General features: G+C 41.4%; 1 protein-coding gene across 3 annotated transcripts; it reads right to left on the bottom strand.

Moving 5' to 3' along the window:
* Positions 1-4,082: 4,082 nt before the first annotated feature.
* LOC101481160 (zinc finger CCCH domain-containing protein 7B) lies at positions 4,083-24,433 on the bottom strand. Of its 3 annotated transcripts, XM_004575501.5 has the most exons (22): positions 24,174-24,422; positions 23,852-23,919; positions 23,695-23,731; positions 20,910-21,107; positions 19,349-19,507; positions 17,043-17,123; positions 16,872-16,914; positions 16,597-16,769; positions 14,672-15,275; positions 14,083-14,144; positions 13,898-13,991; positions 13,560-13,721; positions 12,325-12,539; positions 11,552-11,652; positions 11,228-11,409; positions 10,691-10,776; positions 10,194-10,354; positions 9,167-9,272; positions 6,040-6,148; positions 5,751-5,887; positions 5,460-5,629; positions 4,083-4,723 (listed from the first exon to the last, which is right to left on the bottom strand). In XM_004575501.5, exons 2-22 carry the CDS (start codon positions 23,908-23,910, stop codon positions 4,543-4,545), a joined length of 3,120 nt encoding a protein of 1,039 aa, XP_004575558.1. In that variant the 5' UTR covers positions 23,911-23,919; positions 24,174-24,422; the 3' UTR covers positions 4,083-4,542. The 3 variants fall into 3 exon arrangements, with proteins under 3 accessions (XP_004575558.1, XP_076739112.1, XP_076739113.1); XM_076882997.1 differs by lacking the exon at positions 23,695-23,731 and having other exon boundaries at positions 24,174-24,423; XM_076882998.1 differs by lacking the exons at positions 4,083-4,723; positions 5,460-5,629; positions 5,751-5,887; ... (1 more) ...; positions 9,167-9,272; positions 23,695-23,731 and adding an exon at positions 9,287-9,910 and having other exon boundaries at positions 24,174-24,433.
* Between the last annotated feature and the right edge of the window lie 887 nt (positions 24,434-25,320).

The following is a 25,320-nucleotide window of genomic DNA, read 5'->3' as shown; positions in this document are numbered from 1 at the left end:
TCCGAACACAATCAGAGTTATAATTACCAATGCGAGCCACGCCCCCTCAGCATGTTGACGCGGTGACAATTGAGCGCGCGCACGCCAATCATACCGCAGCGCCTATCAAAAAGCAGGGGGCGGGCTCTGGAGAATCACAACCAAAACAACAACCTTTAACGGCGCGGCTCCGGCTTTCCCCCCCACGCACGGCAGCACGTGCAGTGACACTGTGGGATCTGGAGCGCCACGTGCCACCTAGTGGCTTGATTAAAAATTGCACTACACAGTGACCACCATTCAAGCCAAGGTGTGTCAAACTATTATGCTGAAACTTGTTAACCACACTCAATGCCATTATAGTGTTATAATACTATTATAAAGTAATGCTTTATAGTATTAGAGCCTATATCTGTGAAGGTTCTCAGTCATCCAGGTCATTGTAGTCCAAGGATCTGGGCAAAAAAGTGTTTGGATTACTTTGAGTTTGAGTTTTAAGAAACTCATCAGTCCAGACGCTTTTTCCAATTAGAGTATATACTTCCACACATACAAATACACTACTTTCACCCTTTAATTCAAGGGCTTTAGCAAAAGTTTTGGATTAACTGTTTAGGAATTACAGGAATTTACACATGTTAGTCCTCCCCTCAATTTTCAGAGGCTCCAGAATTATCGAGCTTCTACAGGGAGTGCAGAATTATTAGGCAAATGAGTATTTTGTCCACATCATCCTCTTCATGCATGTTGTCTTACTCCAAGCTGTATAGGCTCGAAAGCCTACTACCAATGAAGCATATTAGGTGATGTGCATCTCTGTAATGAGAAGGGGTGTGGTCTAATGACATCAACACCCTATATCAGGTGTGCATAATTATTAGGCAACGTCCTTTCCTTTGGCAAAATGGGTCAAAAGAAGGACTTGACAGGCTCAGAAAAGTCAAAAATAGTGAGATATCTTGCAGAGGGATGCAGCAGTCTCAAAATTGCAAAGCTTCTGAAGCATGATCATCGAACAATCAAGCGTTTCATTCAAAATAGTCAACAGGGTCGCAAGAAGCGTGTGGAAAAACCAAGGCGCAAAATAACTGCCCATGAACTGAGAAAAGTCAAGCGTGCAGCTGCCAAGATGCCACTTGCCATCAGTTTGGCCATATTTCAGAGCTGCAACATCACTGGAGTGCCCAAAAGCACAAGGTGTGCAATACTCAGAGACATGGCCAAGGTAAGAAAGGCTGAAAGACGACCACCACTGAACAAGACACACAAGCTGAAAGACTGGGCCAAGAAATATCTCAAGACTGGTTTTTCTAAGGTTTTATGGACTGATGAAATGAGAGTGAGTCTTGATGGGCCAGATGGATGGGCCCGTGGCTGGATTGGTAAAGGGCAGAGAGCTCCAGTCCGACTCAGACGCCAGCAAGGTGGAGGTGGAGTACTGGTTTGGGCTGGTATCATCAAAGATGAGCTTGTGGGGCCTTTTCGGGTTGAGGATGGAGTCAAGCTCAACTCCCAGTCCTACTGCCAGTTTCTGGAACACACCTTCTTCAAGCAGTGGTACAGGAAGAAGTCTGCATCCTTCAAGAAAAACATGATTTTCATGCAGGACAATGCTCTATCACACGCGTCCAAGTACTCCACAGCGTGGCTGGCAAGAAAGGGTATAAAAGAAGAAAAACTAATGACATGGCCACCTTGTTCACCTGATCTGAACCCATTGAGAACCTGTGGTCCATCATCAAATGTGAGATTTACAAGGAGGGAAAACAGTACACCTCTCTGAACAGTGTCTGGGAGGCTGTGGTTGCTGCTGCACGCAATGTTGATGGTGAACAGATCAAAACACTGACAGAATCCATGGATGGCAGGCTTTTGAGTGTCCTTGCAAAGAAAGGTGGCTATATTGGTCGCTGATTTGTTTTTGTTTTGTTTTTGAATGTTAGAAATGTATATTTGTGAATGTGGAGATGTTATATTGGTTTCACTGGTACAAATAAATAATTGAAATGGGTATATATTTGTTTTTTGTTAAGTTGCCTAATAATTATGCACAGTAATAGTCACCTGCACACACAGATATCCCCCTAAAATAGCTAAAACTAAAAACAAACTAAAAACTACTTCCAAAAACATTCAGCTTTGATATTAATGAGTTTTTTGGGTTCATTGAGAACATGGTTGTTGTTCAATAATAAAATTATTCCTCAAAAATACAACTTGCCTAATAATTCTGCACTCCCTGTATATTGAGGCTGTCAATCAGTTTCATGGCGGCTGAGGACTTTTACTTTTTACTTCACAACAAATGAAGCGTATAGATAAAGAGATGAATTTCCATTTATAGGTAACTAAATACGAGACCGAAATAAAGGGCAGTTCAACTGAAAGAGGTTTTCATTTGGCTGAAAAATCAAAATAAAGCTATCACATACACAGCAGAAACATCAGTAGTAGCCCCAAATCAATAATCTGTTGCACTGTTAAAAAGAACAAATACACTGACCAGCTAAGTAAAAATGTCTGAAAGACCACAGAAGATGTTAAAGTAGCTAAAGTTCATGAGGGCAGAATTATTTCGATGGTTAACAAAAACAACTTCACAACATCTAACCAAGTCAGCACACTTATGAGGAGGCAGACATATTGTTCAAATTTACAATCAAAAGAGGCTTTCAGGAATGAAAAACACAGAAAGTTTATCATGAGGTGAAAACTACTTGTTACAGATTAGACTTTGGCAGAAAACATCTAAAAGAGCCTTCACAGTTCTGGAAAATTCTATGAACAGATGAAAACAAGATGAACTTGTACAAGAATGATACAGAATACCACATTACCTTCAAACATGATCGGGATGTTATGGCATGTGCATATACCTTTGCACCTTTGCAGCTATAACAGCTTCAGCTCTTCTGGGAAGACTTTCCACAGGTTTAGTAGTGTTTATGGGAAATTTTGACCATTTTTCCAGAAGTACATCCATGAGGTCTGCCTCTCAGTCTCTGCTATAATTCATCCCAAAGGTGTTTGATTGTGTTGAGGTCAGAAGAGTCAACTTCTTCCACACCAAACTCGCTCTATAATCTCCCCTCTACCAAACTTTAGACTTGGCACAATGACAAGTACCGTTCTCCTGACATCCACCAAATCCAGAATCATTCATCAGATTGCCATATGGATAAGCATGAATCGTCTATGCTCTAGAGTCCAGTGTGTGCTTTATACTACTGAATCTGACGGTTTGTTGTGTTTGGTGATGTAAAGCTTGGACGCAGCTGCCTGGTCATGAAAACCCATTGTATCAAGGTCTGGCTGCACTGTTCTTGACATAATCTAAAGGTCAAATGAAGTTTGGAGGACTATAGCGGTTGATTCTTCAGAAAATTGGCAACGTCTGTGCTCTATAAGCCTCAGCATCCACGGAACACACTCTGTGATTTTACATGTCCTACCACTTCATAGTAGAGTTGCTGTCATTTCCAGTCGTTTCCACTTTGTTATAACACCACTAACAGCTGACTGTGGAATATTTAGCAGCAAGGACATTTCACGACTGGACTTGTTGCACAGATAGCATCCTATGACAGGACCACCCTGGAACTCACTGAGCCCCTGAGGATGACCCATTCTTTCATAAATGCAGTCTGCATGAATAGGTGGCGAAATTTATAAACCTGTGGCCATACAATTGATTTAAGCACCTGAATTCAATGATTTGGATGGGTGACTGAATGCTTTTGGCAGTATAGTTTATACAGATAGCACTATAACTGGTTTACTAGCGTTCACTGATACTATGACTGCTTATAGAAGCTGCAGGATGAATGGTGACGTGTACAGAGTTACACTCTCTGCCCAGATTCAGACAAATGCTACAAAAGTGATCAGAGAGCTCTCCACAGTGCAAATGCACAATGATCCAAAGCACACTACAAAAACAACCCAAGAATCTCAAGGCAAAGGAATGATATTCTTTCGTGGTTGAGATAGTCATTGGGGTCAAGTACTCCCTTACCACTCAATTAGTTCAAATGTATTAAACAGAACACAAAATTGGACCTCTGCTGTCTTTGCACGAGTACAAATCAGAAGTACAAGCCAGCTTGCCATATAGGGGACATTTTATTGCACAATGAAAGTTTTGAAAACCTCCTTTCTTAATGAACTGCACAATGAAGGCACACTTCAGTAACATTCCCTGATTGAGCAAAACACAAACAGAAGGTAAAACAACAAAGGCACGAGGAAGGCTGCAGGTATGGCATATGAAACCTTTATAAATCTTCACTGATGATCATTTTTTCTTTCTTTCTTAGTGTGGCACCACATAGCCTTACGCTCACAGCACAGTGCAGTTAATGTTTTGGCTGGAGAGACACGAGCTGTGAATGTAGCGCCGTGAAGTCACAAGAAAATTAAAATATGCGCTTTTTTAAATTCAGGTTTGTTAAATATATATGTGCCTTCGAGTGAACTGCTGCTGTTGGTTTTAATTTGAAAACTCTTGACAAACTGAAATGCTGTTTGGCAGTTACAAAATTGGCTCACAAAGTCAAATTCTTGTTAGTCCTGAAGCAGGAAGTTGTATTTTCCAAAGTCGACCTCATCAGGCATGACGAGCATATCTTCCCTAGCTTTGGCCAGCTTTTGTCGTAAGAACTCTCGTCTCTCTATCCACTCCTGGAGCTCCTCCGGGCTATGGGCGTAGTCACAGCATGCACCATCAGGACAGCTGCCATCCAACCTGTCAGTTATTAAATAAAACACTATGCTGTGAGCTTTACTTTAACTAAACACTACCATACGATTTAGTCCACTCACTCAGCAGACTTTATAACTTAATCTTTGCTGGATGATAAAGTGTGAGAGTCCTTCTGTATGTTAGGACCTGGATACTTCCTGCACACAAGTGACCTACAGCTCTGTACTGTCCCCAAACGCCTCATATCCTGTGCTGCACAGTTTGTTACAACAGCTCAGGTTTTGCAAACTGGTCATGTGATTTACACCTCACACAGTGGATCTATTATTCTCACTTATGTTCACTCTTAAACTGTACTGAGGTAGTTTTGCATGATTTGCAGTTCACAGTGGACTTGGTGAAGCCCGTCAGTTTCTTCTGTCTGAAACAAGCAGTTTTAGCTCCTTTCATCCTCAACTTAAGCCAGCTTTTTCTCTGATTGGCTGTCCATCATAAACAGTGGGTGGGGCCTCTGTGGTCACAGTCACATATGTGTCCCTGAGATGACCATACTCGGGATTTCCCCTCTCTATGACCTCATCAGAGCAAAGAGTAGGAAAGAAAATGGACTAAAACAGACACTGAAGCCTGAAGTGGCTCAAGTTGATTACTTGTACATATGCTGACTTAATTTCTGCATTTATTAAATTAAAAAAAAAAAAAAAAAAAAAAAAAAAGCATAATAGCTCACTTTTATTCATTGTCTGCATGTACAAACTGATCCAGGAAAATTTCTTACTTGGAGCACAGTTCAAAGCGTGTACCCGGGAAGCGGTAGCTCCACGTCAGAGCTTCATCTTCTCCCTCGCAGCTGAACACTCTGTCCTTGTGCTTCTCGGTGGAAATGTGCTGCTGCCACTGCCGCTCGCTGTTACTGTGTTTGCCACACAGGCGGCAGTGAAAGCCACTCTAAAATAAAGACGGGAAGAAATACTCTCATCTTTTCTTACTAACTGAAAGAACAATATGGGAGTTTTAAGATTTTCAGACTTTTGCTTTGTTGAAACAAAGAGAGAAAAGTGAAACCCACCATTGGCTCAGCATAATCAGTGGGCATAGTGATGTATTTTTCCTCAGGGCTGGGCTGGTTGACCGTGGATCCATCTGCTTGACGATTATAACCGCTTAATTCCAGCCACATGTCATACATCTGCTGCATGTCTTTCACTACAGGCACACAAACATCAGATCACTGAGAGGACATTCAGTGAGTGGACCTCTTCTCGTACAAACTGCACTTCCCTCCTCATGCAGATAAGAAGTGCTTCCTTTATTTTTCCAATCAAACCAAATAGCGTTGGCTGCTTTTAGTAACTTACCGTCATTATTTTTCATATACATCCACATGTCCTTCTCCTCTGGGCTGTGAGCAAAGGTGCAGACCCCAGAGTAGCTACATTTCCTCTTCTCCAAAATCTGTGCACACATCTGTCAGGAGAAAGCATCATGCTGTTAAACACCGATCGCAGACGACGCCCTTCCCCATCATTTGAAATATCAACACTAGAGCCTGCCCGGACAATAATAGCTATTCGCTGATATATCGGTATCAGAATTTATAATGACTGACAAGCAGTGTTGGGAAGGTTACTTTTAAAATGTATTCCATTACAGAATACAGAATACATGCCCCAAAATGTATTCTGTAACGTATTCCGTTACGTTACTCAATGACAGTAACGTATTCCGACCGGTGGCACTGACGTCACATCTTATGAAGACTCTAGAGCGGCTCTTCCTCAACCTCCTCCGACCACAGGTACAACATGCCCAGGACCCACTACAGTTTGCATACAAGGCGGGTGTCGGAGTGGAGGATGCCATCCTGTACCTCCTACACAGAGCCCACTCACACCTGGATGGGGGAAAAGGCACGGTCAGGATCCTGTTTCTTGACTTTTCCAGTGCCTTTAATACCATCCGGCCCTGTATGCTTCAGGAAAAACTGAACAGGATGGAGGTGGACCCCTGCCTGGTGGCTTGGATCTCCGACTACCTCACCGACAGACCACAGTACGTCAGGCTGAAGGACATCACGTCTGACACAGTGGTCAGCAGCACAGGAGCACCACAGGGAACTGTGCTGTCCCCTCTTCTCTTCACCCTGTACACCTCTGACTTCTGCCACAACTCTGAATTATGCCACATTCAGAAGTTTGCAGACGACACAGCCATCATGGGGTGTATCTGGGATGATCAGGAAGAAGAGTACAGAAGTCTGGTGAGGAACTTTGTCGCATGGAGTCACACAAACCACCTGCAACTCAACACCTCAAAGACTAAGGAACTGGTTGTGGACTTCGGGAGGTCTAGAGCAGGTCCACTGCCGGTTCAGATAGAGGGGGAGGAGGTGGAGGTGGTCAACAAGTACAAGTACCTCGGGCTGTGGGTGGACAATAAACTGGACTGGTCATGCAACACAGAGCACCTGTATAAAAAAGCCCAAAGCCGACTGTACTTCCTCAGGAGGCTGAGGTCTTTTAACATCTGCAGGAAGCTCCTGAGGATGTTTTACCAGTCGGTGGTTGCTGGAGTACTTTTCTATGCTGTGGTGTGCTGGGGGAGCAGCACAGCAAAGAAGGACTCATCCAGGCTGGAGAAACTGATCAGGAGGGCTAGCTCTGTGGTCGGCATGAAGCTGGACACTCTGGTGACAGTGGCAGAGAAAAGGACATTAAAGAAACTGATGGACATTATGGACAATGCCAGGCATCCTCTGCACACGGCCATAAACAATCAGAAGAGTCTGTTCAGTGACAGGTTGCTTCTCCCAAAGACAAGAACTAACAGACTTAAAAACTCCTTTGTCCCACACGCCATCAAACTGTTTAACTCCTCTCTGGAGGGGAGAGGGAGGGGAAACAGGAGGACAAAGGAGGGGGGAACAACTAAGCTGTAGTGCCTCTTCACCTCACTGTGCAATACCTTTTGTGCAATACTTTTGTAAATAGTCAACAGTGCAATAGACTCAATACTTGAAATGTGCAATTCACTTGTATTTTTATTTTTATTCCTATTTATTCTATTTATCCCCTTCGTATATTTTATTTATATTGTCTCTGTATTTTTATTTATATATATATATATATATATATATATATATATATATATATATATATATATATATATATATATATATATATATATATATATATATATATGTGTGTGTGTGTGTGTGTGTGTATTATATATATATATATATATTATATATATATATTATTATATATATATATAAAATATTGTGTAACTCTGTAACTTCTGTCGGTGCTGTGCTTTTTTGGAAATCGAATTTCCCAGAGGAACCCACCCGAGGGATTACTAAAGTTCTATCTAATCTAATCTATTCTGAATACTTTGGATTACTTAATATATTATCATGCTTTTTACAACAACGTGAATGTACGATTGCTGTGTGATTTATTACTATTACTGAAGGTCCGCGACTCCGAGCTGTAGTAAAGGGACCTCTGACTAATACGGCGGGGTCCCTGTCGGCTCGTAGCCGAAAAATAGCTTTACTTTGTTGTGTGGGTCAATTTTTCTTGCGAGAGACAGAGAGAGGCGTTGAAAGACTGCTCCAACGGAACTTATTGTTTTCGGAGGAAAACACGAACAGGGTGTACAGTCGAGTCTTAATAGCTTACTTACAACTGGGCTCGTCAGGCTCTCTTCTTGGCTGAAGTGGTTATTATTATATTTACATGCTTCCAGCTCCCGTTTTTCCTCGATGACAACTCCAACCTTTCCACTCCCCTTTTTCTCCCTCCTCGCGCTCACAGACCCATAACGTGTATGGCAGTCCATTCTCCCTGCAACACGGACTACACTGCCCATGATGCTACATTCTTTAGAGCTATGCTTGTAGCATTCTGCCTGTTAGCTTAGCACAACAACAACAACAACGAAAAGGCGCTCTCTCACCCAGGAAACACACAGTCGCAGAGAGAGAGAGCGTCACCCTGTAACCATGGCAACCGTAGCGCTGCCGCCTGGAACAAAAGAACGTAGCTGTCAAACAAAACCCAAACAGTCCTGACCCGCGACAATATGAAACAGGAAAGTACCGCAGTGTAATCCATTTATTTCAACAAAGTAACTGTATTCTGAATACCACCTTTTTAAACGGTAACTGTAACGGAATACAGTTACTCATATTTTGTATTCTAAGTACGTAACGGCGGTACATGTATTCCGTTACTCCCCAACACTGCTGACAAGTGAAATTTTAAGAAATTAAGCAGTGATGGGGGAACACATTACTGTTCAACCAACAACGCACAGTGCCATTTGTGAGACAAAGTATCCAACTTCTCTACTGGAACGCTACAAATGCCACCAAATAATGTAACAAAGATGAGGGAAGTCCTCATTTGTATCAGTGCAGGGATGATGTCTATGATGCAAGTCCTTGGTTTAAATGCCTTCTGCTTTAAAGTGCAGACTTACATAATACTGTGCAGGGAGATCCTTGGCGTGTGGCAGTGGTCGCACCTGAACCCATTTACTTCTCTCTTGGGACTTGACCAGCAGCACTCGCCTGTCTTTAGTCCACCTGAAGGTGACGACAAAAACGTTGTAAATATGCTCCGCGCTTTGGCGGATTTATCTGGTGAGGAAGAGAAAAGCTGTAAAGGGTCCATTTAGGTGCCTTTGTAAGAGCAGTGCATCTGCAGTTAAACAGCACTTTCTGTTTGATTGCAGTGACAGACATTGAGGGATTATCATTCGATTGGTTGGTGAAACAATTCTTCAACACAAAATGCCCAGCGGGGTGTTTTGACTGCTCGGCATTTTAAAATTCATGTAACTCTGTTAGATTAAAAGTCCAACATCTCTTATTTATGACTTTTTTAATAGTTTTTTTTTCTTCATATGGTGAATTTTGCCGCGTGTGGGACAAAAAGAAAAGAAAACATGGACTGTGTGATAAACTTTCACTGTTGTACTTTAAAATAATGTATTTATTAAAATGTGTGCTGCTTATTAGCAAACTCTATATATTTTACCTTTATGATCTAAAATGAAATATTAAAAATCACTGCAAAATGAATAAAAATCCTAAAACTTAACCTTAAATGTTTTTTAAAAAATTAAATATTTCTTATATGAGAAAAATGAGCTGAATGACTTCCTTGTTATTGATGCTGTTGTTGCAAGACGTGGTCAAAGCGACCCCCCCTGGTGGTTCTACTGTTAAAATTGAAATACAAGAGAAGTCGCTGCAGTGCAAAAAGTGTTTCTCTTTCAGTGATTCATTCATTCATTCATTCATTGCCAGACACACCCTGGAGGGAAAAATCACATAAGGTCAGGAGGTCTGAATACAGTTTAATTGGCTGTGTTGAGGTGCACTGGACAATGATTAAGTTTTAATCACTGAAGTGATCGCCTAATATGACATAATATTATAAAATATTAAAAATAAAACTCTAGACTCGTACAGGAACTGAGCACCTGTATTCACTTTACTCACGCATGTCTAGCTTTAGCACCGCAGTGCTTGAGGCCTTTGTCTGGCTCACTGATCAGGCCGTCCAACCAGCACTGACAGCAGGCAAACTTCATCCGCATGTTAAGACTCTTCCCAGCACCTCCTCCCCCTCCTGGTTTGCTCCCACCTCCTTCAAAAGGCACCTGTTTAAATTTAAATGACAAAAAAGGGACGTTCGTCCACAGATGAAATGTTAAATAAAGTCACAGGCTGCTGGATGGAAGTCTGCATTTAGTATCAGCAGTAACGCAAACGCACACACATTGTCGGGCCACTACAAGCATACTGATGATAAGTATGACCGTCCTCATATCAAAATCTACTGAATGGTTGACAAGATGAAACATTCACCTTACAGAGCATCATCTCTCCAACACATATTTACAGTAATAACAGTAACATTAAAGAAGAGCCAGACTGGAACGGGTTAGTAAGAAAAATACTATTTCTATAAAAGTGATCATCACAATGCTTCTTACTCTGTTTCCTTTCTGTTTGCTTGAGTTTTGCTCCTGCTTGTCATGATACTTTGCGGATATTCTCACAATCTCATCAGGGCTGACACCTGAAAATAAAAATGCATAAAGAAGGAGAACGATTACAGGACAACAGTGCACTTTGATGGACTTTTTGAATGAATATTGTGGCAGTGAATGTTTTCCACAGTGGAAATACTGGCAGATCGCGATGGATTTTCTGTCATCGATGAATGAAATTAACTGTTTATTATTTCTATTTATAGTATAGATCATTTTCATTGAGTACAATTCTTCAGTGCAACTTAATTTTCACACTGCTACTACATCACTGCTGTAAATGGCATACTAAGGAGGAGTGATGCTATATAAATGATGAATTAAACACTTACTACTAAAACATAATAGTGTGACATTATTATAAAGCACAGGTTTGGTTCAGATCATTTCAGCACACAAGCTCTCAATCTGTTGTTCTAAGTTTGATCTCAGTAATTAACAGTACTATGACAACAGTAAAGCAAAGTATTTGTCAGGCACCTGTTTCTCTCTGCACCTTCCAGGTTTTGAGCTCGATAACAGAGTGGGCGTAGTGGCAGTTGTCCTCTCTGACACAGCCGTACCGGATGGCTTGGTTGCACAGATCCATGTGACACAGGATGCTCAACGGGCGAACCTTCTTGTAAATCACATTGTGGGTCCTCACCACGAAAGCCAAGCACCTGATGGGCACAGAGGGAAAAAGAAAGCGTGATGGAGACAGATGAGAAGGCATACGGAGCAAAGAGTTGGTGCAGGATTAGAAGTGAGAGTGGGTGAGAGAACAAGGACTTGTAATGACCCGTATGTTGTAAGCACACTCACTTATTAGCATCAAAGTTGTGGCGAACATCCAAGTTAGAGCAGATGGTCTGATCGTCTTGGAAGCGCTTACTGATTATTCTCGGTTTACTGTCATAGCACGCCTGGAGAGACACGGCAGGAAGACGAAGATTTTGAAAGGAAAGGAAGAGAGACCGGTGACGGAAACAAAGGGAGAAAGATGGAGAAGATCATCTTAGAAATGAAATGAACATTTGTCGTGATGGAAGCGTGCTACATCCAGACACAAATATTACAAACATAGTGTGCATTGGCTAACATACAGTCAGCAGTTTACATCCACTTATCGTTGGATTTAACTGCATTGTCTTTGAACTCCCCTTTTTTCAAATTCACACAGGTTTAACATTATACAAATTATAAGTGGTTATATCAATTATTACCACTGATATCTGTGTTTAAATGTCCCTTAGTAAGATGCACCTCAGCCAACACTTTTGATAGCAATCAACAAACTTCTGGCATAATTCTGGTTGAATATTTGAACACTCTTGGAAGAATGGGTACCATAGTTCATTTAAATTGGTTAGTAGCCACACATTTTCAACTCTCATAGTTCAAAAGAACAAATGGAAAGTGGTACTTTTGAAGTTTCCAGATTAAACATTTAAACACAAAACAAATGGAGAAACTCCAGCGTGCATCATGTAAATCTTTAACATTAATCCGATCAGGTTAAAGAGCTTTTATACCCCTGCTCCATTATCAAAGAGAAAAACAGAGATTTCAAATAAACACAGCTCACGTGCACTAACCTGACAGAGGAACATGAACGTGCCTTTGTTTTCCTGTAGGAGGCATATGATGCTGCTCACGGGGTCCAGTTTAAAAGCTTTTGTGCCAAACAGTCGGGTTCTGTCCAGCCTCCCTTTCTTCTCCTCTGTCCAAACATCGATCTCCATCTGGTTGTAGGCAAACGTGCATTTCTCTCCATACTTACACACACCCAGCTCTCCAGACTTCAGCAACTCTGGAAATATAAGAAAACACACATTTCATTCACATAAGCGCACTAAGTATGCGAGTTTTACTGCCTTCCTTCTTTCACTGCACAGAAATTTGAAGTGTAGTAACAGGCACACACACAGTATTCGTGTGCAATCCACAGCTGGCTCATTCTCAACTCTCTGCAGCAAATTAACAGAAAATCTGAACAATTTTCCCCAAATTTATCACATTTTTCAATGTTTTCAAAACATGCTCACCTGGTTAGGGAATATGGAAACAAGAAACACTGAGTCCTTAAAATATCTCTGGAAGAACCAACTGTGCTCTGGGGTGACTTTGAAAACTAAAACGACTGTAAGCTCTAATCTATTCCCGTATATTTGGAAAGACATGGTGATGAGTCAGCTGCTCTTGAACTTCAGGAACTGGTCTGACTGAAGGAATTTAGATGACTTGGATGTAGTTACTGAAAATGTTCTGCCTGAATATTACCACCCTTGTTTGTTTCTGGCACAGGAAAAATAATTTTATTGATGTTTCAGGCTTTACTCACAATGAAGTTTATAAATTGTTGATGTTTTTAGACATTTTTCAAATCAACTGTATGTTATGTGGCTTGTGTGGGGTTTTTCTGTGTGTATTTGTATGTGTGTTACTAGTTTATACAAGTCTTGGCCAGAACAGGACAGGTCAGAAATTTTGAAAGTCAACAGTCATATTTTCCTGGTTAAATAAAGATAAATAAATACATAAAATGTGTATTAAAATATTCTTCTCTCTTCCAATAGACTGGTCAGACAATTAAGGGAATTGGTATAATAAAATTTTATTAATTGTATTTTTTAATCATAAAAGAAATTAAACTTGATGAATGAAAAAGTGGGAAACTAGTCCCTTATTGTTGATTATCTGGCAACAACTTATAAATGTATGATTGTCACCATTTTCAGACTTTACCATTAAAGACATATTTATCTGCAATAATAAGTAAATAACTATGAAAAATAGAAGAGACTCGTGACCTTGATCTTGAGCTCCTTACCTTTGCAAAGTAGAAATCGCCCACCAAAGGCCTTCAGTATGGGCAGCGGTCGCACTCTGGTCCAGTCTAAAGGGGGGTCGGCTTTTAGTCTGCATAGCAGAATGTCTCTCTTACAGTTGTGGACCAGGTCTGGCTTGTGAACGTAAGTATATATCCCTACACCTGTGAAGGAATTAGTGCACAAATACACAATACATATTGATCAAACATTAAAGAGGAAAACAAGTTCTTTTAAAGTTCCACTGAGAACAGCAGGGCATCAAACTTCCCACACTGTAAAACCATCACCAGCTGATAAGCAGCAGGACCATTTTGATGTCACTCAAATCCTACCATACCTTCTCGAGGGTAGCAAGCAGAGCAGGCCTGCAGGAACTCATGGGTGGAGGACAGAGGGTTATACACTGCACCCGGCCTTTGGTTTTCCTTCGCCTTTGTTTCCAAGGTAAGAATAAGACATCAGTTAATGCTAAGGAAGATACAAGGAAAGAAAACGTAACACAGGCCTGATCATCAGTCTTACTTTGTAATGATTTTTTGGAGATCGCATTACTGGAGCCGCAATACTATGAGAGCCTGAGATACCTGAGGAGCAAGGAGAGAACATAAATTATGAACTGCATGAGGTAAAAGGGCTGAAGCACCAACCTCAGACGCTAAAGGGGAGCTGGCCACTTCATTAGGTACAACTGTTCAGCTGCTCACTAATGTCAATATTTATCATATAATCACACGGCAGAAACCTGATGCATTTAGGCTCACAGACATGGCTGAAGTTCAAACTCAGCTTTAGGATTTAAATGTGGCAGGTTTGAATGTTTCAGAATCAGCCGATCTGCTGGGATTTTTCTATGCAACCATCTGTAAGGTTTACAGAGAGTGGTATGAGAAAGAGATAACATCCGGCGAGCAACAGTTCTTTGGGAGAAAATGCTTCGTTAATCCCTGGGGAGAATGGTCAGACTGCTTCAGTTATTACTAAATAATAACTGTTCTTCAGCCTTTCTGAATATCTTTAAATGGGCATGTGAATCATACAAATCGGTGTATATCGGTGGATGTTTGAGCAAAAAAGCATCCCTTATAATAAGCCAGATATAAATCATAGTCACCTGCTGAGTTGAAATCGGAGAGCGAGTCCAGGCCAGACCCCCCGACTAAGACTGCTGACGAAACTACTCTAACACCCTCTATCGAGGAAAATGAGTCCAAGGAATCAAGGGAGTCAAGCCGGTCCATGGATCTATTCCTAATTTTAGAGACATGATCGCCCTGGCTGCTTGGATTAGAGAGTGTCTCTAAGGGATCTAGTTCATCTAGCAGCTCATCAAGAGACTTTTCTCCTACATCCAGCTCTGTTTTGGCCTCGATAACTTCTTCAGCAGCAGCAGCCCTCGGCATCTTATCCAAGGCGTCATCGAGAGAATCGAGGGAATCGAGGGAATCAAGACCGTCCAGACCGTCCAGCCTCGTAGGGGTCAGTAGTAAGTTTGAAGCATCTGCAACACCACCTTTTTCAGAGGTCGAGAGGTCGTCTAGGATATCCAGTGTAGCAGCTGAGGTGCCGAGCCCAGAACCAGAAAAGGAGTCCAAGGAGTTGAGTTGGTTAACGGCTGAGCTGAAAAAGGCCGGGGGTAGTTGGGGTGTCGGTGCGGGCAGGACAGATGGGCCTCTTTGTGTGCAAGTGGATGTCCCGCTGGGCACTGAGAATACGTCCTGTCAAGAAAGGAGGCAGGATGTAAAAAAAAAACATGCCTCAACTGGATAATTAAACATGAAAGTTGGAATGGATGCTGGCCGACACAGCTGGTAAATAACCCATATACAATACTGCATTAATCAATATTTTGGCCTAAGTAATGGATCAATAAAACCACTATGCACAAAGGGGAATCACCTGACTCTATAAAGTCCTTGATGCCTATTAGCTTGTTAGTTTTACTTCATCATTTCTGTCCCCAAGTTATGTTAGCAACTACTACTGTTTTGACAGCTTGTTTCTAATCTTCCAAGCAGGGGTGTGTTTAAAAGGAGGCATGAAGTGGCCCTGCTTGCCCCTGAAATATAATTTCTTCCCCATCTAGATACTGGAGGTTAGAGAAGGGGGTTGCTTTGATTGACAGGTATCCTGGCACAGAGATTGTAGCAGATTGGTGTCTTCTAATGCATTTTGGAGCATTTTAAATTGAATTATTTGTTGAAAAATATATCCTACTGCATGATACAAACTATCCAAGATGTTTAGCTGAGTGAAATTATACTATTTTAGTAACCTGTTACTTAGAGCCAGTTAGGAGATGTGTGACTGGGAGTTGCACCCATGCAGTTTATTGATGAGGCTTGCAAGCATTAGCAGATATCTTACAGCCCAACAGATATATTCACAAAAACATATATTATATATTGGACAAAATGAGCTTTTTGCTGGTATATCAGCATCAGCACCTACAAACCCCCCAACAAGATTCTGAGAAACGCCTTTCGAACATGTTATAATTGCCAATGTTGTCCACCAGAGGGCACTCTGCAACTTTCCAAATGTATTGGCAATAAGTTTGGAATGGCACATCCTCAACAACCTGCCAATCCAAGCAGAGCATAAACTAATAATCCATGTTTTGTTGTGACAATAAAACAAGATTATTTTTAAACAGTACTGACATAAATAACTACAAATAACAAAAGTTAGGGAGATCTGTTGATATTTTGTGTGTCTGTAAGAAAACCACTGACACTGAATCTTCCAAAACAAAAAAATATGCCTGTGTTCAGTAGACTCTTCTTTAATTTCTAAGTATTGTTGCATTTCACTCAGACCTCATCAAGGACTCACCATACTTTGCCTTGAAAGAGGTAAAAGGTAAACAGAATTCCCTGTGTTGGGTGAGCTGCTCAAAACAAGAAGTAAACCGTGTCTGATTTTCACTCAAATGAAACATTTGAGCACTTATATCACTCAAACATCATCTTCCATCATCAGCAACAAAAGTTAGTCCGCTGTTCTGAAAGGAAAAAAAACACAGCACTTGGAGTTTACCTCAGCTGTTTCCGGCTCAGTAGAAACACAGTCCAGCAGACTGTCTATGTCATCTCCCATCAGCTCGGAGTCCTCGATAGTGCCCGACCTTTCAGGTACTGCAGAGTTAGTAGGTGTGCTGCAGCTGGTAGGTGTGGAAGGAAATGAGGACTGAGGCACGCTGGGGAAGTTGACTAAAAAGGAACAGAAGTGCATTTACTTGGACCATTCTTGTGTTTGTGTACAAAATGATCAAGAACAGAGAGTAACAGAGCCACAAATGTCAAAATTCCCACCTGGTGCAACGCCATTACCATTTTCTACATTACCGCCTGACATCTGGAGAGAAGAACATAAATCGCTGTCAGATTTTTGATAAAATGACTGTGTCCTGTCTGACTATGACTAAGCTGAAGGCTGATAAAGTCCTACAACCCACAATGAACCAGATTTAAACATTTACACACCTTTGCGCTGACGTAAGGTTTTCGAATCTTCAGTCCTAGATGGTTTGCCAGTTCCTGTGCGAGCTCATTCACCTGTTGGTCCTGCCAACAGGTAAACGAATGGATTTACTGATATGCTCCAAGCTACAATTAACATATATGCGATGAACAACACCGAGACTGAGACACAGATAAGTTTATCTCATCTTGTTAAAAAGTATTCATCGTTTCAGTTATGGAAAAAAATGCATTCCTTCGATTGGATGCCTTCATTTTTTTTAAAATAAAAATTAAATGAATAGAAATGCAGACAACTGATTAAATTTTACTAAACATGAATGAAAAAAGGAATGTGATGAAATCTCTCTCCTGACCTCCTCCATACACATTAACATGGATTTAAAGATGCAGAAATTTTCTTCCACTTACATCCTGGACACCAGTATGTCACAGGGCTAAGACTTGGGGACATCTCTCAGGTCCTGTGTCTTTGCTAGTTGTTAATTAGCAAAATTTGGGAATCACCTTGTTGTTATTTTATTTTCACTAAGAATTGGGGATGTGTTTTTGTGACAGGCTGTAGTTACAAAGTGTCTGAAGATACTATTTAAAATTCATTATTTGCTAAGGTCAAAGGAGCTTGCAAAGAAAAGCGTCTGGACTTCTTTAAGTTACTTGAAGACGTTTCACCTCTCATCCGAGAAGCTTCTTCAGTTCTAAGGTCAAATGGTGGAGAGTCCCAGATATAAACCTAGTGGGAGTATCCCCCCACAGAGGGACAAAAGGACCCCCTGATGATCCTCTAATCGCCTGAGCCAAGGTGTGAAACTGGGTGTGGGTCCCAATCAGCCAGAGTTTCGGGTGAGTTCATTGTGAAACCTGGCCCCACCTTATCATGCGAATTCCTGAGATCAGGAGATCCCAGGCGTCTGGGAAGGGATCTCAAAACTGGATTATAAATGGCAGAGAGTTGGTGTGACTTGGATGACTGAGAACCTTCACAGACATTATTTGCTAAGTTTCTTGTTATATAAAGACACAGCCCTGGTTCATCCTTTGATGAACCTTAAGTGCCTTTCTTATGCTTGACTGATTCATAGATCAGTGTTCAGTGGCGTAACAGTAATAAGGAGTGGCTCAAGATGTTTACACTGTACTGTATCTTGCTTCTACAAATCAGTGCTGCTGCTGATTTAACCAACAGATTTATATACAGTTCTTACTGAAAACTTTTTATAAGACTAGGGCTGGGCCATATTATACCGTTCACGGTAATACCGGTATAATGTTAGGCAACGATAGGAAAATGAAATATCGCGATAGAATATGAATAGAACGCGCATGCGCAGTGCTTTTGTTTTCATACGCACATGGCCGATTGTTGAGTGAAACAGATGAACCAGAATTGGTTTGTACAAATGGTGCAACTTCAGTGATGTGGAACTGGTTTGGTGTTTGTCCGTCAGATACACGACAAAGCACATTTTTTTGCAGAACATGCAAGCGGCCATCGTTATTGTCGGACTAAGATGCTCTTAAATCTGGGAGTAATCTGGGTCCTAAACTCCGTAATCCTCAGTTCAAACGAACACTGCAGCATCACTGAGATTTAAAAACTGTCTAAATTCTTTCATCTTTAATAAAACGATCAGCATTGCTGCTTTACCAGGTGTAACTATGAAGTTTAACTTCCAGGCATCCATGAAAACAAAAGTTATTACATTTAACGGAGTTAGAAGTTAGCAGGAAGCTAGCGGAAGTTAGCTCGCTAGTTTCGCTAGTTACCTAAGCATGATATAGCATGTTCTGACTGAGAGATTTCTGAAAAAAATCAAACGTACAGCTCTGCTATCACTTCCAACATAAATGAAGACAGGAAACTAAACAGCAGTGACGTTTGTAGGGTTACTGAAGTTGGGCTAGCTGGTATATAATGATGTGCTACGTGATCGCTAGCGACACAGCTATGTTAGCATAACATAAACAGTGAAGCTGGAGGACGAACACTAACACTTTTCCACTTATAAAAGTTAACGTTAAGGTTCCTGATAGTTAGAGACAAATGCAATCGCATGGCAGGATGCTGTAAAAGGACCAATCTTCAGTCAGGAGAACAACTGAGATAATCCATCCACAATACGAGGTTAGTCATTAATATACTGCAACAACATGGGAATAGAGCAGCTGCCAGAGAATTCAACATTAATGAATCAATGGTACAGAAGCGGAGGAAGCAAAAAGAATGAGTTTAATAAAGTTTGATTTATCTGACTGCTTCCAATATAAGACTATCAGCATAAACTCTCCCATTTCTGTCCATCCTTCACCTGAGGGTTAATGAGCAGATAGCTGGCGCTGCAATCGTAGGCCTCCTTATACTTTCCAAGCCCCTTCAAACAAAGGGCCTTCTTGTACAGTGCTCTGCGGCTGTCTTTGCACACCTCCAGAGCACTGTTGCAGTCCAGCACACCTTGTTCATACTCCCCCTGTGGAAAACATGAGAGAAACACACAAAAGAAATCAAAGTAATATACCATCAATTCTTTACTTCCTTTTCCCATCTAGCTTTAAGTAAGACTCTACAAGGTGAAGAAATCACAGTCTCTTGGTTTAAACTGTGTGTAGCTGCTATGGAGCACTTCACTGGTATGCAGGTCAAAGGCTCTGCGGCCTTGAATGCAGACAAACACATCTGAATGATTTAGTGATGTTTACATATTAGAGGCAGTAAATCAGAACAGATCTGTTTTTATAAGTGGTTTCATAAATCAAGTGTGAGGGGTGGGAGGTTCAGGATAGCCTCAGTTATATAGAATGGTAAATCCAAGTTATGCGCTACAGGAAGAATAGCCACTACAATGGATTTCTACCTTTTCTTCTTAATACCGCTGTAGGCTTTGTTAAAGATTAAATTAGATGTTCCATGCTCCAGTGTTGCTCAAGCATTTGATTTTTGCATTTTTTTCTTCCAAAAACAGGGATAATTTCCACAAAAGTAGACATCAACTAAATCATCTATTATTAGCCTTTGTAATCACACATGCATAGATTTGGCAATATCTGTGCTGGCTAATGGTAAACACTGCTGGGCTTGGCTGGATATTCGTGGACACGTGCATGTCATAGACCTCTGGGCCGCTACAGTAGCATATTCAAGCAGGACAGCCTGAAACCGCCTGGGCATGAATTTTATTGTGTGTTTGGACCATTTGGAGACCTCTGTTGTCCCCTTAATGATGAATTTTGATACCTCAAAAAATATCAACAAAATGCGGTTTGATGATCCCAACCTGGTTAACACATTCACCTAATGTGTGAAAGACTTCCAGTTAAAGACCAGAAGGAGGCATAAACCCAACAAAAAAAGCTGTGTCGAGAAGGACGTCCAGCATGAAATCTAATCCATCTTCTGTGGTGACACCTTGTGAATAGGGGAGCTACTCAAGACAATCCAGCCACCAGCAGAGAACGTGAGTCTGGAGCACAGTGGAGGAAGAGCCATGGAGTTCATGTTTAAGAATGTTTACAATTGGTTTTTGTTAAAGTAGAAAATATAGATGTTATCAACTAACCACTCAATAGATATTAAAAGCTCAGGTTCAATCAACAATCATTTCAGGTTGATCCACTTTTATGTGGCTCATGCACATTTAGGTGTGGAGGAGAATTCCTCACAAGCGTTTGTTTCAAAATGTCTCAGCTATGGAAAAGAAAAAGAAAAAAAACCCTCACTCCCTTACATAGTGAGGTAGATAAGCCTTATATGTATTACACATGCTGCTATACTAGAACTTCATCGTGAGATCTCACAGCATGAGACGTTAACCTGCCCCACTTCATTCCTATACCCAGAACGCTGCACAGACACAAGATCAAACGTTATCTCACCAAACTGTGGTAGGCAGCCGCCCGGTTGACATACAGGCTCTCGAGCAAAGCTTCGGGGATCTTGATCTCCTCTGTTTCAGCGTAGCATGACACATTCAAGCCTTCGCTGAATTCTTTGACAGCCTGCTCGCACTGGCCATCCCTGAAGAAGGCGTTGCCCTCATCGAGCAGGTTGCACACTAACTGGGTCAGGAAGTCCTGTGAGGAGCAAAAGAAAAGAAAGGAATAACAAGCTTTTTTTTTAACCTATGCGGACCTGCGCTAACGTCTTGTAAGTTACATTATGTTTTTAAGGTCCACCTTAATATTGACATGCACGTATTTACATTAAGGGGGTTAGTATAGTATTTTAATACCATTCTAAGCAGGAGTTTAAACTGCATTAGAAAATGTTGAATGTGTTTACAATTCATTTGGTTTATGTTAAATCATATATAACTTATTATCACTCTTTCTCATATGTAGAGACATTTCTCCAAAATACATTTCACTTTTCATAGAGTTATGGAGTCACTGTGCAAAAATGGCCCATCGGGAATCAATCTGGGTGCTGCTAATCAAATGTAGCTGATTAACTGGTTTTCAGCAAGTGTGAGCAAATCTATAAAAGCAGAAGTTTTGTCAGGTTGCTGGTCTGGATCATTGGACTTCAAAATGCTTTTCCAAACATTTTGAAGTCCATCACTTTGCAGTGAGAAAGATCATTCACAAGCAGGAAAGCTTTAAGATAAATAGTAATCTTCTCAGGAGTGGAAGTCCCGACAACTTCAACCCAAGGTCAGATTGTGCAATGCTCAGAGAAAATACAAAAGCCCCAAGAGTTGCAGCGCAGACTCTACAGGCCTCGGTTCGCACCTTAAATGTTAAAGTTCATGACAGTACAATTAGAAAAAGGTTGAACAACTATGGTTCAGAAGGATCAGAATCACCAGACTGAAGCAAAGTTGTAAAGAAAAGTGGGCCAAAATTCCTCCATAACTGATAAAGTCATACAGAAACCCAGAGCTCCAAGTCATCGCTGCTAAAGGTGGTTCTACAATCATGCTGTGCACTTAGGACTGCACATAACTAGGGCTGCTCAATTAATCGAATTTTAATCACGATTACGATCTGGGCTTTCAACGATCATTAAAAATGACTGAGCCGATTATTAGCCCCTCCCTCATTTATCCGCGACACCTTAAAGGCCGGTCCGTGAAAATATTGTCGGGCATAAACCGGTCCGTGGCTCAAAAAAGGTTGGAGACCGCTGATTAAGAGGACCCGAGGGAAGCTCGGAAAGCTAAGCAGAAGTTATTTGGAGAGTGACTGCCGTTGGTTGAAAAGAGTTTAAAAAAAAAAAAACTTCAGTGGTGTTGCACACTTTTTTATATAATTTTTTTAAAGTCATTGTTAACCCTTTAAAGCCGGTCAGAGCAGCACGCTCCGTTTTGCGTAACTATTGTTAAATCCCTGTAGAACCTGAACCGTGTAAGCTAGCGCAATAATTTGTTTTGCATATGAAACCGGAGGAGTTGTACTTACATCTGATGCCATCAGCTTGTCCTCGGTCACGGTTTCGTTCCACATATAGCTTTGCAAAAATTGCATAAAAAGCGCTTGCAGGAACAAAAACATAATATTCCAGAAACACGCTTTGCCGTTCCTATCAGCTGTTCGTAACACTTCCCACAGTGAAATGATGCACATGCTGTTTTCTTTGCAAATTTGCATCATAGGATTGTTTTTTGTTTTTCCTGCAGTATATAAAAATTGCTGTATCTCCAAAATAAAACTATGAAGACACTCAAAATAAATTTCCTGTTGTTGTAAACTATTTTTTGCAACTTTATTGTATTTAAAGTTTTGAGGGATAAACCTCTTAAATTTCTCCAAGTAGAAATATATGTAAACAAAACAAAAGCGATTTTCAATTTTTTTTGTAGTTTATTGCACTTTTTTGCAATTTATGTAATTACTATGGACTTAATGCATACATATTATTAAAATATGGGCTATAACAGTTGTATTGATGTATAGCAACTTGAAATGCTCCCACAAATGGCACTACAACATGTAAAAAAATAATATAAGCTCTGGCGGACTTGGTTCTATAGTAGGTCTTAAAGGGTTAAATAAATATCATCAAATAATCGTGATCTCAATTTCAGTGAAAATAATCGTGATTATCATTTTTGCCATAATCGAGCAGCCCTACACATAACCAAGATTAACTACCAATGGTTCATCACATACTGCTGCATGTTTTATAGAAAATTACTCTGTTTTCTGAGTGCAGAATTATTATATGAAGAGGACTGGGTTCAACTGAAACCCACAACTATAAACAGGATGTTACACAGCAGATGGATCAACACAACCTACAAGACAGCTGCAGAACTCCACAACTTTGCCTTTAGATTTCTGACACTTGCATGAGATGTAACAGAGACAAAGGTGCACTGTTTAATGGTATTCAAGCTGGAACCCCTGAGTCTACAGGTTTCCCTGTGGGGTTTATGCATTGTTCTGGAGGTGTAGAGTGGGGATGTGGTTTGTTTCTTCAACAGTCAACGGTCAATAAACGTTAATAGCGAGCAAACATGGACTGAACTGAGTAATGGGGGAAGATTATAAAGAGTCAAAAGAAAGCTATCCGGCGCTTGATTTTACATAGAGCCAGGAATAGAAAGAAGGAAGGTAGCAAAAAGGACAGAGTGCTTCACACCAAAGCATGCACAGGGCCAGCTGCCCTTTTTATGCACAGGGCATAAAAAGCAAAAGCACATAACAGCATTAGCACTACCTGATAGCCGTCGGGGTCAGGATAGGCCAGGGAAGACCTAGAGCAGAGGAACTTGTTAAAATCGTAATGACACAGCTAGGCTGTGAGGCGTGAGTAACCCAGGGACAGTTTCACTTTCTGTCTGGGTGCGCTCAGATAAAAATTAAAATGATCTTACTGTATAAAAGCCAGAGCTTTGTTTATCTCCTCCTTGCGTTTCTCTCGGCCAGGGTCCATGCTTGTCCACTGGAGTGGGAGACACACAGACAAACGGAGAGGGATTAGGAGGAAATACCAACTTAAGTGACAGTGGCTGTGACAGTGGGTGTATCAGAGCTACTCTTCGATACACCCGCTTCCTTTGAAAGTAGTCGAAAAGAACTGCAAGCCTCTATAAACACTCCCACATTCAGCCTCATTCACCGTTTATCACTGGCGCAAACATCCAGCACGCGAGGCCGTTTGTGAGACCAGCCTGGGCCAGCATCGGACACACCTACCAGTAGAAGAAGAGGAAGCCAGGAAGTTCATTGAGCCGAAGCAAAGTTTAAACGTGTGCCATGCTGTTTCCGGACGAAGACGGAGAGACTTTGACAGGAGCAAACCCCGAGGAGGTTTCGTTTGTAACCGCCCGACACTTCCCTCTCCTCGGATAAGTTTCGATTCTCTGCAGCCTGAGTACATCCAGACAGCTGCAGACCTCCTCCCCGTTACAGGCTGCAGTCACGTGACACGACAAGCGCCCATGCGTCACAAGCGCGCGGCCAACCAGCGCGCTCAGGTCGTCATCGTGACCCTCGGAGACCTGGCGGCGTTTGTTTAGTGCGGCCTGCGAGGAAGACAGCAGTGCCGTGCTGTTTACATTACAAAAATATTAACTCGATTAATTGGTAGATAAATACAGTGCTGTGCAAAAATTTTGAGCCACCCTTGATTTCGTTTGATTTTGCACAAGCAGTCGGACCTTCTCATTTTTTAAGTGCTCTTGAGCACCAGGTATCCGGGCTTTCTGTGGGTCTTTCAAAGGTCTTCTTTGGCTGCTTTTTCTTTCGTTTCAGTTTTGTATGTGACCATGTTTACAGGAGCGTTGTTGTTGATTGTTAACCGACTGAACTCTGATCTTTGAATCATTCAAATATTAAAAAGGCACTTAACTCAAGAGCAGACAAGTTAGAAGAGAACCAATTTTATATTTTTACATTTTAAACAACAACAAAAAACACAATTTGTTCACATTTCTTTAGTTGAATCTACAAAAAAAACCAAAAAAACAAACAGTTTGACAGATAACCACTGTTCATCTACAATCACGATGAACACCGGTGTACCACAAGGCTGTGTGATGAGCCCTTTCCTCTACTACCTCTTCACCCACGACTGCAGACCTGCTGATGGTTCCAACACCATCATTAAGTTTGCAGATGACACCATGGTGATTGGCCTCATCAGTGACAACGATGAGGCCGCCTACAGGGAGTAGGTGGATCGTCTGGCTGAGTGGTGCGACAGAAACAACCTGCTGCTTAACACCGAGAAGACCAAGGAGCTCATCGTGGACTACAGGAGGAATGCTGACCCACATCCACCCATCCACATTAAGGGGACGGCTGTGGAGCGTGTGAGCAGCTTCAAGTTCCTGGGAGTCCA

The sequence above is a fragment of the Maylandia zebra genome, linkage group LG4 (genome assembly GCF_041146795.1).
Source record: "Maylandia zebra isolate NMK-2024a linkage group LG4, Mzebra_GT3a, whole genome shotgun sequence".
Taxonomy (NCBI): domain Eukaryota; kingdom Metazoa; phylum Chordata; class Actinopteri; order Cichliformes; family Cichlidae; genus Maylandia; species Maylandia zebra.
This window is presented reverse-complemented; position numbering and strand designations above follow the sequence as displayed.